This window comes from Engraulis encrasicolus, chromosome 5, assembly GCF_034702125.1.
Source record: "Engraulis encrasicolus isolate BLACKSEA-1 chromosome 5, IST_EnEncr_1.0, whole genome shotgun sequence".
NCBI lineage: Eukaryota > Metazoa > Chordata > Actinopteri > Clupeiformes > Engraulidae > Engraulis > Engraulis encrasicolus.
This window is the reverse complement of record NC_085861.1, coordinates 22,261,105-22,274,672: the sequence shown is the minus strand read 5'-3', so window position 1 is coordinate 22,274,672 and position 13,568 is coordinate 22,261,105. Positions and strand designations below refer to the sequence as shown.

Genomic DNA, 13,568 nt, shown 5'->3' with positions numbered 1-13,568 from the left:
ACGAAAACAATGACCTTCTACTCTAATCCCCAAACCGCATTTTAGTGTGACTTTCTAGTTGCACAGCCACTTCAACACTTAACTTATGACCCCTTATGTAAGAAGTTAAAAATGTAAGTAGGCAACATGTAATGGGGGGATTTTTTTCATTTTGTATAATTTTCCCTTTACTATACATTTGAAATAAAATTCTTTAACAAAAGCACTTGGAAAAGGCCACAGGCTAAAACACTATGTTTTTATTAGGGATGCACGATGTATCGGCCTTAGCATCGGTATCGGCCGATATTTGATTTCTCAACACATCGGACATCGGTGATGGGTGATGGGTAAAACTGGGCCGATATTAACGCAGGTGTTTTTTATATGATACGGTCCTTAATCTTATTGGTTCTGATATATTTTTCAACACTTTACTGTGACTTTCATTGTTTGTCTTCTAGATTGTCCATTTTTTATCTAATTTTATCACAGGGAGTTAAAAAGTGTTTGTGGAAATAAAAGAGGACATTCAAAAGCATTCAGTTAGCATCATTGTCAGTCTGTGTTAAATGTTATCTTTTTTTTTTTTAAATAAAAATATCTGTATCGGTTCTTATCGGTTATCAGCCAAAACCACAATATCAATATCGGATATCGGCCAAAATTTTTCACATCGTGCATCCCTTGTTTTTATTAATTCACTGGCATCATAAGAAGAGAGAATTTTATTTCAAGAATTGCAGGAGAGCGTGCAATCGGGGGCACCGTGATTTTAGTGAGCTAAGGCACTATAACATAATTACCGGGACCCAGGTTCGATTTCAACCCAAGGTCATTTCCCAAATTCTTCCCATCTCTCTCTCACCAAATGCTGTAGTCAGCCTCTCACACAGTCATCTAAATAAGGCCCAGACAGCATAATGCCTCAAAGATATCTTCAAAATCAATCAATCAATCAATCAATCAATGGCACCTTTCTGGCTTCCATGTTGGCCATGAGCGTGACGAGCTGTTCCTCTTTGGCGCGCGTCTCCTCAGCCATCTGGGTCAGCAGCTGCTGTTGCTTCTCCTGCTCCGCGTCCGCCCGCTCCAGACGCCTCAGCACCTCCGTCTGCCAGTCGCGCTCCGCTCCCTGCAGGCTTGCCTCCGCCAGGGACTCCTCCAGCACCTGGAGACCAACACAGGGGAGTGGAGCAGTCAGGTAAGTAAAGGTTTAATGGCCTACATCAGGGACTCCTCCAGCATAGGGTGAAGGACACCAAAGACAAGAGGGTCACACATGGTGGAACAGTTGGGGGCCCTACAATATAAATGCATTAAATAAAAATGCCAGAGGTGGGACAAAACAAGACTGAGATATGTTGAGCATGGTTGAGCAGTTGGGTAAGTAAAGGATCGTTTTCATCACGTCAGCCAGGGGCATCTTCAGCTCCTGAGACACCAGCACAGGATCAGGGTCAAGGACACAACGGTCAGTCCGTCACCTAGAACTAAAGGAGTCACAAGGGGGTCACACGTGGTGGAGCAGTTGGGGGGGTCAAAAATCTTTTTTGTTTGATATAGAAGTAGTAGAGACACAGAACAATTGTAGAAATTCAGGAATTATTCACAATGCCGTTGAGCTGTTCTTCCACTGCGGTCTAGTTCCATCTGCAGGCAAAATATGTTTTAAATAAGTCTCCATCATCAATGGGATAACACGAGTACATGATTAATGGACTCAAGTAAAGAGACTGCTGCAGCACCCGAGGACCAACACAGGCCGCAAGAGTATGTGTTGCGTCCACCGGCCAAGTGCTTGACCAGACATGACATTCTTGACACTCAGTGTGACACTTTGAGTCACGTAGTTTTGGAGGAAGAAATGTAATTTCGCATATGTGCTGAATGGCTGTAGTGCTAGAGTTGGTGAATAAATATGCCTTGTGCATTTAAATACTGCAAGTAAAGCGAAGAACCCAGATGACAGACTGCAAGGATAGTTGGGGTTGTGTGGCCAAATTATCATTATTAATATTGAATTGGAGAGTGGGGCATTTCTTACAATGGGTAACTTATCCCTGATATTGGTCACAGACACATCTGCAGTCTGTCAATGACGCCATGGTCCAATATCATGCACACGCTCCATGTTCATCTCTAGCTTCACTGGGTTAACACAGGAGACAGGGTTATAGAGTCAAAGGGTTAAAAACTAGTCTAAAGCTAGGTGTTTCAGGGCTATAAGTAAATAAACTTCCTCATGAAATCATCATTTCATCTGGTTGATTTTTTTTTTAAACATACATTTTTATATTATTATTTTTTTTACTTTATTTATGATAGGACAGTGAGGGTGGTGACAGGAAGCGAGTGGGGAGAGAGCGAGACGGGGAAGGGCTGGCAAAGGACCCGGGCTGGGAATCGAACCCGGGTCAGCCGAATGGTAGACGAGTGCCCTACCGTTCGACCACGGCAGGGCCAATCTGGTTGATTTTCATCAACCTATGTACATATTGGCCTGTGACTTAAAAAAACACAGCCTGCTTTGCTTTTGTAACTATGCTTGAAGCATCTGTCAATTTAGCAGTCAAAGAGATTATGTACTGTTGAAGGGAAATAACTCGCATACCAAGTCATATTACACTGCAGTTACATATGCACGCACTAAAAAATAACCATTAACCCATTGATGCCTAATGTTGCGTTGTGCAACGTTGGCCCTGGCGCCTGGAGCTGCATTACGCAACATTCAGGCTCATGAGATTTGAGACAACTTTATTAAAAATGTATGTTTGTTTGAGATGGATGAACACATGCTAATGAAAGATGAGGGTCTTAGTGTTTAAATGCAACTCAGTGCACATTTTTATGTGCTTCAGAAGCTGAGATATTTAGGTTTTTATAGGCTGAGGGCAGCTTTTCTTAAAAAGGGTCAGGCATTCAGCACCCTTTTTTGCAGGTGCCTTAGGCGTCAATGGGTTAAAACATGAAAAAGAAAATCAGCAAGACGTAAAAAAGAATCCATTGGCCATTTTGTATAGCAGCCAAGACCAAAATGAAAAAGTCAGAAACTTCCATTTTGCTTTGTACAGGAACGAAGCTGGAAACTATATTTTTTATGTTCCAGAACAGAGCCATTTTATTAAATAATAAGGTAACCCGTTAATAACTGTTAATTCCATTTCAGAATGGCTACTCTGTGTCTGAAGACCTGTTCAGCTTTACTTCCTGTTCAGTGAAATCAATCCATGGATAGAGCAGGAAATGTTCATGATTATGACAACCAGGTAATAAGAAGGCCTGCCGTCTTCAAGTCTGAGATGTAATCACAAGCCGGGCATGAATTCTAGTGTAGTCTATTCATCTATAAAAGGCTTGTTTCAAATACAAACGTAATATATAGTATTTGTTTACATTAGCGATGTCTTGTGAATATGAGCATCATTATGTTAAGCCTGTGATAAGCACTAATCTTCTTAACTGAACTTTAAAAATATCTGCCTCTGGCAGGGATTGAACTACAAATTGCAACGAGAATCTGATACCTTTGGCACTTTCAGTAGGAGGCATAGTCTAATAACTGAAGTAGCAATTGACATAGGCAAAAGAGACCAATATATAGTACATAAATACTTAACATAAATTAAATAATGTTGATGCCACACTCCTCTGAGGTGAGACAGTATTTTTTTCTGTTCTAACCAGATCAGGAACATCCATTTTAGGGTGGAACCCAAAACCAGATCCACTGAATTACCATTTCTGTTTGTAACGAACCACTCTGCAAAATATTTCAATTCCAAGCCCTGATTGCTGCCACATATGCCTAATAAGCTGGCCCTGTGGCCCCATACAGTGAAGTTGGGGATTAAGCCTCCCCAACTTTACTGTATGGGTCATTATGTGGTCTGCCGCACAATTACCGCTTAAAAGTGAAAACAAGTAATTACGAGAGTGTTCAGCAAACCATATTTTCTCATACAGAAGTTGTAAGTAAGAGGAATGTGCATGGGACCCGTGTTTATGTTCTCGTCAGGCAGTGTAATATGGCCCGGAGTGAAGAAGTGAGTAAGTGGGTGTGTCGTGTTAGTGTGTGTGTGTGTGTGTGTGTGTGTGAGAGTGTGTGAGAGAGAGAGAGAGTATGCATGCCAGCCTCTGCGAAACATAACTGAAAAGTCTCCACTTGAACGCAACCCTGCAGTTAATAGCCCATTACAAGATTATTACAAGAAACAGTTCCTGTCTAGAGTAGTATTAAATAATAATATTTAATAATATTCAGGTCAGTTAAGGTTGTTTTATGGAGTATACAGGGTTCATGTTTGTTCTGTCGGTATCTGCTCTTCTGGTATGGATTCTGTTCAGCAGATTACACCCTCTTATCAAACTGAAGATGAATCGTCTCCACTTTTCCCATGAAGTCCCACCCTAACGAGTCTTCCCTCAGGCTTGTTTTCCCTCCTCAGGCAAGAGACTCTCCACAGGTATTTTTGACGGTTGTCTTTGAATATCCTCGTGCTATACAAAAACACCTGATGGGGATCAGGTGAGAGTATTAAAAAAAGGCCACAACATAACACCAAGTTCCCGTTTCTCTCATTTAATGTATAATGTTACACATTAAGAAAGAGAAACAGGAGCTTGGTGTTGAGGACTTTATTTTTTGCCAATATTTAACTTTGCTAGTACAAAACACATTTTTGAGACAGATGTGTGTGTTTTTTTTCCTTTGTTAAACTTAAGATGAGGTAATTGTCATCACAATGAATGTTTTCACTGGTTTAAGGATGTGTAGAAAAAAATATTATAATTTGTTGCAAAGACTTTGTTTTATATTAACTTTTGTACTTTGTTTATATACTGTCACACTCTGTTCCCTGGGGAAATTATGAAAAGGAACAGAGTGTAACAGTTGCAGAGTGTAACAGTATATAAACAAAGTACAAAAGTTAATATGAAACTAAGTCTTTGCTACAGATTATGATTATTTCTACAAGATGTTTTTAATGAAAATACCAGAAAGCCTTTTCATTAGACAATTATTTTGAATGTATAATTTTGTGAATTTGTATGATACATACAGTATTCTTAAGGATTAAGTACTCGACTACTTAAGTTACCATAAACCTTTTGATGCATGATAAACATAATCTTTGAGGCAACTGTGGCCTAATGACTTGAGAAGAAGGTTTTGGAATCAAGTTGGAACCTCATATCAGGAAGAGTATCGTCTCCATAGAAGTAGAGCATTAGACTAGAGGTGACCCGGCAATTCGCGACAGCACTGGGAAATGGCACACGGCGCCTCCCAACTTCTGTAGGTAGTGTAGGCACCTTCAGTCAATGCAAGTCAATGGAGAACATGCCCACCCCTGTCAAAAAATGGACTAAAACTGTGTGAATATGAAGTAACACATTAATCAAAGACCAGATTTGAAATGTCAGGCTAAATATCTACTTAAATCATGTGTCGATAAAATACATTTAAAAATCAAATTATATATATTATGAACATATTTAGAAACACACTTGAACTATTGTCCTTGTATAGTGTGTTGATGGACATTTTCACATTATTAAGCCATTTTTTGACAGAGGTGAGCCTCCTTCTCCATTCATTTCCATTTCTCTGGTCTACCTGCAGATAATGACCGCTACAGATTGCCGTAAAAAGGGGGGCGGGGTCACCTCTAGTCTTATGTTCAACCTCTATGATGGTCTCCTACACCCTCAGATTTTCATTCAGTGGCCATATCTAACCACAACCAAGTTGCAGCATACCTTGTGTACAAAACCCACTAATGAGAAATACCCCCAGGGGTGCCCGAGAGGGGGGGAGAATGAGCACCCCACCAGGACGGATCTAAGAATGACGACTCAGGAAAACGAATTAACGACAACGGCAACAACATGCATCTGTGGAAAAACCTGCAAGAATGAGAGAGGCCTTAAGATACATCAAGGCAGGATGAGATGCTTGACAGTGGCAACGGTGACACAACGCACAGAAGTCACTTCTGGTCAGACGCTGGAGGAGCTAGGCCCGGAGGCAACCCATAGTGCCCAGAGCCTCCTAGTGTCACCAGCTACTGCCAGCAGCCCACCTGACACCCAGAGCCCTCTCCAGGTAACTCCCAACAACCTGCAGGATTTCCAGAGACAGCAAGCTCCAGCAACGGGCAGTGCTCCTTCAGCTCAACCAAGGATCCAGTGGCCCCAGTCCTCAAAGAGAGCAGAGTGGAAGCAGTTTGATGAGGATGTGGACCAGATCCTGGAGGTGACCGCCAAGGGGGGTGTGGACCAGAGGCTGAGAACAATGGCAACGCTCATAGTGAACATCGCAGCAGAGCGTTTTGGAACCGAGGCTCCTAAGCCAGCACCATCGGCTTATGCTCCAAGCCACAGAGCAAGGAAAATCCAGCAGTGCAGGGAAGAGCTCAAGCTGCTGAAGAAGCAATATAGAAGAGCAGGAGATGCTGAGCGAGGGGGCCTAGCAGACCTGAGAGCAATCCTGAGGAAGCAGCTGCTGACCCTGCGGAGAGCAGAGTTCCACAGGAGGAGGCGGAAAGAAAGAGCCAGGAAGAGGGCAGCTTTCCTGGCTAACCCTTTCAAGTTGACCAAGCAGCTACTTGGCCAAAAGAGGGCTGGCCGCCTCACCTGCTCGAAGGAGGAGATCAACAACCATCTCAAGGCCACATACAGTGACCCCAACAGAGAACAACCGCTAGGCCCATGCAATGCACTGATAGAACCACCAGAGCCTACTTCAGACTTCAACCTGAAGGAGCCAAGCCTAAGGGAAGTGGAGGAAGTGGTGAGGAGAGCAAGATCAAGCTCAGCTCCAGGCCCGAGCGGTGTGCCATATAAGGTTTATAAGAACTGCCCGAAACTGCTACGCCGGCTTTGGAAGGCCCTGAAGGTGATCTGGAGGAGAGGGAAGATTGCCCAGCCATGGAGGTATGCTGAGGGAGTGTACATACCGAAAGAAGAAAAGTCTGAGAACATCGACCAGTTTCGGGTAATCTCCTTGTTAAGTGTGGAGAGTAAAATCTTCTTCAGCATCGTGGCCAGGAGACTCTCCAACTTCCTGCTGAGCAATAATTACATCGACACGTCTGTGCAGAAGGGAGGGATACCGGGAGTTCCCGGTTGCCTGGAACACACAGGAGTGATAACCCAGCTCATCAGGGAGGCGAAAGAGGGCAGAGGTGACCTGGCTGTGCTGTGGCTGGATCTCACCAACGCATATGGTTCCTTACCCCATAAGCTGGTGGAGGTCGCACTGGAGAAGCACCATGTACCCCAGAAGGTGAAAAGCCTCATCCTGGACTACTACAGCAAGTTCAGCTTGAGAGTGTCATCCGGTCAGCTGACATCTGATTGGCACCAGCTGGAAGTGGGCATAATCACTGGTTGCACCATCTCAGTGACCCTCTTCGCACTGGCGATGAATATGCTTGCGATGGGGAGCTGAAACCGAATGCAGAGGTCCACTCAGCAGGTCAGGAGTAAGGCAACCGCCTATCAGAGCCTTCATGGACGACCTCACTGTGACGACAACAACTGTTCCAGGAGCCAGATGGATTCTCCAGGGGTTGGAAAGGATCATGGCTTGGGCACGCATGTGTTTCAAGCCAGCAAAGTCCAGGTCTCTGGTACTACGGAAAGGGAAGGTCTCAGACAAATTCCGCTTCAGGTTGGGAGAACATCTGATCCCGTCAGTCACTGAGAAACCAGTGAAGAGCCTGGGGAAGGTCTTCAACTGCAGCCTGAATGACAGAGACTCCATCAAGGCAACCAGTGCTGACTTGGATGGATGGCTGAGAACAGTGGACAAGTCTGGGCTCCCTGGTAGATTCAAGGCCTGGATGTACCAACATGGAATCCTCCCAAGAATCCTCTGGCCTCTCCTCATCTACGAGGTGCCCATGACCGTGGTGGAAGGCTTGGAGCAGAAGGTGAGCAGCTATCTGCGCAGATGGCTGGGCTTACCACGCAGCTTTAGCAACATCGGGCTGTATGGAAACACCAACAAGCTCAGGCTCCCCTTCAGCTCAGTCAGAGAGGAGTTCATCGTGATACGGACACGGGAACACCTGCAGTACGCAGGATCCAGGGATGCCAAAGTGTCCGGGGCAGGAATCATGGTGAGGACAGGGAGGAAGTGGAGGGCAGCCGATGCAGTCAAGCAAGCAGAGTCTCGGCTGAAGCACAAGGCCATCCTCGGCACAGTGGCGCAAGGCAGAGCGGGACTTGGGATGTCAACAACAACCCAGTACAAGACTGCCACTGGGAGGGAGAGGCAGAGGCTGGTGCAGGAGGAGGTGCGGGCTTCAGTGGAGGAGGAGCGAACCAGCAGAGCAGTGGCCATGAAGCAGCAAGGAGCCTGGATGAAGTGGGAGCAGGCGATGGAGCGCAACATCACCTGGAAGGACATCTGGCAGTGGAACCCCCAGAGGATCAAGTTCCTGATCCAAGGGGTGTATGATGTCCTCCCGAGCCCATCTAACCTGTACACCTGGGGCAAAATAGAGACACCCGCATGTCCACTGTGTTCCAAGATGGGGACCTTGGAACACATCTTAAGCAGCTGCTCCAGGGCACTGAGCGAGGGTCGCTATCGATGGAGGCACGATCAGGTCCTGAAGTCCATAGCTGAGGCAATCAGCAAGGGAATTAAGGATAGCCGATGCACCCAAGCTACCGCCAAGGCCATCCAGTTTGTGAAGGCGGGACAGAAGCCCGAGAGAACACCAAAGGGCTCCGCGGCTGGGGTGCTCTCTACAGCCCGAGACTGGGTGATGACAGTTGACCTGGAGAGGCAGCTGAAAATACCACCACACATCACCCAGTCCAGATTGAGACCAGACCTCATCCTGGTCTCTGAGGCTACAAAGCAACTGGTCATGCTCGAGCTGACAGTTCCTTGGGAAGATAGGATGGAGGAGGCGCAGGAGAGGAAAAGGGAGAAGTACCAGGAGCTGGTGGAGGACTGTCGCAGAAATGGCTGGAGAACTAGATGTATGCCAGTGGAGGTAGGGAGCCGGGGATTTGCCAGCCACTCCCTGAGCAAAGCCTACGGAACACTAGGCATAACAGGGGCCAATCGGAAGAGAGCCATCAACAACAACACAGAGGCAGCTGAAAAAGCGTCCAGATGGCTCTGGCTGAGGAGGGGAGAGAGGTGGGGGGAGTAGAATGCCACTCGGACACAGGCCGGGGTCTGATCAGCCCTGGTCGGGTCGCCTGGTCGAGGGTGTCTGTTGTAAGACCCGAAACACCCAGTGACTCCAGGAAACAACACTGATGATGTGTCCGAGTCAGTGCATCAGGTTGATGTTTGCAAAACTGTCAGGTGTTCTCCCACGCAGAAAACATAAAATACGGATGGCGACGTGTTTGTGCACAAATTCTGCCTGCACACACGTATCCTGCAGAGAAAGCATGTCCCAGGCCTAATTGCAAGGCAAGAGTGAATGCAGTGCGTTGTACCGTCTTGGCGCATTGGGCCAGGCCTGTGTCTCCTACACCCCTCACACACTCATCGACTAACCATTGACTAAGCGCTTTGAGACAACTTTAGTTGTGATATTGCGCTATATAAATACAGGTTGTATTGTATTGTATTGTATTGTATTGTATTGTATGGAAAAGCAACACAGCCACATTGGATTGGAGAATCTGCTAAATGTAACCCAGTGCAAGACAGTGCAGAGCCTCATACCCTCTTGTTGTCTCTGGCCAGGCCTGTGTCGGTGTGCAGCGTGTCCCTGAATGCCATGTCCTCCAGCTCGGCCCGATGCCGCCGCGCACCCAGCTCAGCCTCCACCTCCTGGTCGACTCGCACCTGCTCCTTCGCCAGTTGCTATGGAGACACAGAGGTCCAAATTCACAATTCACGTCTTGGATGCAAACGTCGCAACCCAAAATGAACCACAGAAGCACAGAACTGCTCAACTGCAGTAGCCGTACATTAGACAGATGAAGAAAAGTTCTCAAGTTATCTGTAAAGAGGTCTGTAAAGAGATCTTGGCACCAAGATCAGAATCACACTCAGCTTTTTAAGGGCAAATAACATGCCAATGAACCACCAAAAAAGTCAACTGTTATATAGTACAATACATGAGAAGAAAAAAACTGTTCTTGACCAAGGCACTCTATGAAGTAAAAATGTCTTTAGTGATAGTGACATGTCCACATAGGACTTAAAAACCGCTCACGCGTAGCAGCTTGGGCCTTCTTTAGGGCCTCTGAATTGAAATAAATACTATGACTTGACCAGCTTTCCTTCACCTGTTCGAAGAGACGTCTCTTGGCGTCCAGCTCCATCTGCCTGACCTCGATGTCCTGCACTGCAGCAGCCGTCTCCTGATCTCTCAGCGCCATCTGGAAACACACACCAGGACAACACTTACATCCTGTAAAAGGCAACGCAAGACAAAGTCAGTTTATGTATATAGCGCATTTCATACACAGACGCAGTTACATGTGCTTCATAAAACATAAAATTAAAGGAATAAAGAGAACAAGAAATAAAAGGAAGAAACCGATAAATGATAATTCGAATCAAAGATAATTAAAACATTAAACATCAAAACATTAAATAATAACAATTAAAGAAAATTATAACGTCGAATTCAAAAGTTGATACCCCTTAAACACAGTTACATTACTGTACATACACAAGAAAAGGTGAATAGAAGCTGTTTAATGCTTGATGGTTTTGTGTTGAAGTTATGAAGTCAAGTTAAGTCCATTTTAAGTATTGTTTTAAATGTGCCCATATTATACTGCATGTCAAAGACTTTCCATTATACTCTTCAACTTTGTATTAAAATATATTATATTATATAGCAAAGAGATATCCTCCGCGCTCCTACACTTCACAATCTGGTGCGTCTCGGGAAAGGACTTGGTTAATGCAGGGGAAGAAAGGAGTCACTGGAGCATCTTCAGATGTGGAAAATAACTTGTTTTATTGGGCAAGCGCCAAGACTAACGTTTCGACGTTCACACGTCTTCTTCAGAGTCAATATTATATTATATTTTGCCAGATGACATTCAATAACATTCTCCAAACGACACCAGCTGCACAAACAAAGAATGAACTCTGGTCCAGAAAAACAAAATTAGACACTAAAAAAACTGTCGCCCTACAGGAGCCCTGAGGGACTTCAATGGCATAAAGAAATGAGGCGGGTGTTTTTTTGTCAGTGTGTGTTATTTTCTGTATTGGTGTTTGTGTGTGTGTGTGTGTGTGTGTGTGTGTGTGTGTGTGTGTGTGTGTGTGTGTGTGTGTGTGTGTGTGTGTGTGTGTGTGTGTGTGTGATCCCTGACTTCTGTGGATCGCATCGTCCAGTCTCCGCAGCTGTGCTCTGTTGTGTGTGTGTGTCTGTGTCTGTGTGTGTGTGTCTGTCTGTGTGTGTCTGTCTGTGTGTGTGTGTGTGATCTTAGGTTATTTCGTCGTCAAGTTTCTGCAGCTGTGCTCTGATGTATCTGTGTATGTACAACAATATGATTGTTTGTGCCTGTGCGTGTATGCGTTATCCTGTTGTTGCCTTCCTGGTTATCTCATCGTCTAGTCTCTGCAGCTGTGCTCTGATGTGTTTGTGCGCGTGCACGCGCGTGCGTGTGCGTGTGTGTGTGTGTATTATCCTCATGTGTTACCTTCCAGTTAATTTTGTTGTCTAGTTTCTGCTGCTGTGCTCTGATGCGTTTGTGTAACGGCATGTACACTACGTGTGTGAACATTTGTAACCTTCCTGGTTATCTTATTGTCCAGTCTTTGCAGCTGTGCTCTGGTGTGTTTGTGTATGTACACTGTGAGAAAGCAAAAGTAAAAAGTGAAAGCCCAACTGGGAAACTCCAACTCCCGTGCAAGGGGGCAGCCCCCAATGGTGGCCGAAAGGGAGCAGTGCGGCGGGACGGTACCATGCTCAGGGTACCTCAGTCATAGAGGAGGATGGGGGAGAGCACTGGTTAATTACTCCCCCCCACCAACCTTGCAGGTCAGGAGTGGAACCGGCAACCTCTGGGCTACAAGTCTGACGCCCTAACTGCTTACCCATGACCGCCCTGTGTGTGTGTGTGTGCCCTTTTTGGCTCTCTCGTCGTCCAGTCTTTGCAGCTGTGCTGTGGTGTGTTTGTGCATGTACACCGTGTGTGTGTGTGTGTGTGTGTGTGTGTGTGCGTGTGCTACCTTTCTGGTTATCTCGTCGTCCAATCTCTGCAGCTGTGCTCTGCGCTGCTCCTGCTGGTGGCTGAGGAAACGGCGGCGAGTGGCCTCCACCAGCTGCAGCTCCTTCAGCTTCAGCTCCCTCTTCATGGCAGCCAGCCTAGGGGACAGGAAACAACATGGGAACACTAGTCACTACAGGGCAATATGATTACATGGAAGCTGTCAATTAAAACAGCTTCAACTCTCGCTTCATGGCCGCCAGCCTAGGGGACAGGAAACAGAGGAAAGAGGGCAGGAAGCAGGGGGAACCAATCAGTCACAAGCACAAAAGTGATTACATGTGAGCTGTTCCTTCAGCTTCAACTCTCGCTTCATGGCATCATTTTTATACAAGGACTGTCCACCACAGAGTGCAGACCTCTTTGGGAGGTGCTGGAGGTTGCATTCAAACTCTACCCTAATCAAAACATGTGAAAACATAAACGCGACACTAAATGGAAGTAAATCCAGACATTGCAGAAGCTTATTGAAGCAATGCAACACCACATGTGCCCAATAATGAAGCTAAAGGTGGTCCTCACAACTAGGGATGTTAACCGGTAACTGTTTAACCGATAGTCAACCGGATCAACGTTAACCGGTTAAAATTTTCTGCCACCGGTTAACCGGTTGTAATAATAATAATTTTAATAATAATAATTTCCTCCCAAAAAACATAAATTTTGAGGTTTTATTACGATAATTCAGCATTTTCCATCTGGCAACAGTGGCTGGACATGGCAGGTCCTGTCTGCGCAGCAAAAAAAAGGCTTATGTGAAAAATAAAAATGTAAAAATCAGTGCTGTGCATATCAGGCACGCGAACATTGTATAATTTAAGATTACCGGTTAACCACCGGTTAATGAGTCTCAGTAGCCGGTTAAAGGGACACTGTGCAGGAAATGGTCAAAAAAGGTACTGCAACTATGCTGCTCATTGAAATTGGGCTACCTATTGCCAAATTTGATCTTAACATGAAAGTTTACTAAGTAATAAACAAATATTTTCTAGTATGGTCCAAGTACAGTCATTTTTGCAGCTAAAAATGGCTATTTTTGGAAATTCAAAATGGCGGACCATGGAGAAGATCCCCCTTTTCATGTATGAAAAGTGCAATTTTTCCAGTCATAATGAATACTTAGAATTTGATGGTGGTGGTAAATATTCATGAAAAAGGTAACATTAGTGAATGGGCAGCATGAATTCTGGAGATAAACAACTAAAAACCTCACACAGTGCCAATTTTTGCCATACCTACTCACATCATGTTAGTGTGTGTGACTTTTTTGGGACAGGCTGTGTGGTCCATGCTGAGTACTCAATTCACAAATGCTTCCTATAGTGCAAGGGAACGAACGATATCTTACGGACCCAAAAAACAAAGAG

The 13,568-nt window shown here is 45.3% G+C and overlaps 1 protein-coding gene across 2 annotated transcripts in view; it reads right to left on the bottom strand.

Moving 5' to 3' along the window:
• tbc1d31 (TBC1 domain family, member 31) overlaps window positions 1–13,568 on the bottom strand; it is a 39,138-nt gene that overhangs the window by 7,078 nt on the left and 18,492 nt on the right. For both annotated transcript variants that reach the window (XM_063198929.1, XM_063198930.1), the window contains 4 exons: window positions 12,164–12,299; window positions 10,258–10,350; window positions 9,689–9,829; window positions 956–1,150 (listed from right to left, as the gene is read on the bottom strand). In XM_063198929.1, the coding sequence (XP_063054999.1) occupies window positions 956–1,150; window positions 9,689–9,829; window positions 10,258–10,350; window positions 12,164–12,299 (565 nt within the window). The remainder of the gene's footprint in view (window positions 1–955; window positions 1,151–9,688; window positions 9,830–10,257; window positions 10,351–12,163; window positions 12,300–13,568) is intronic.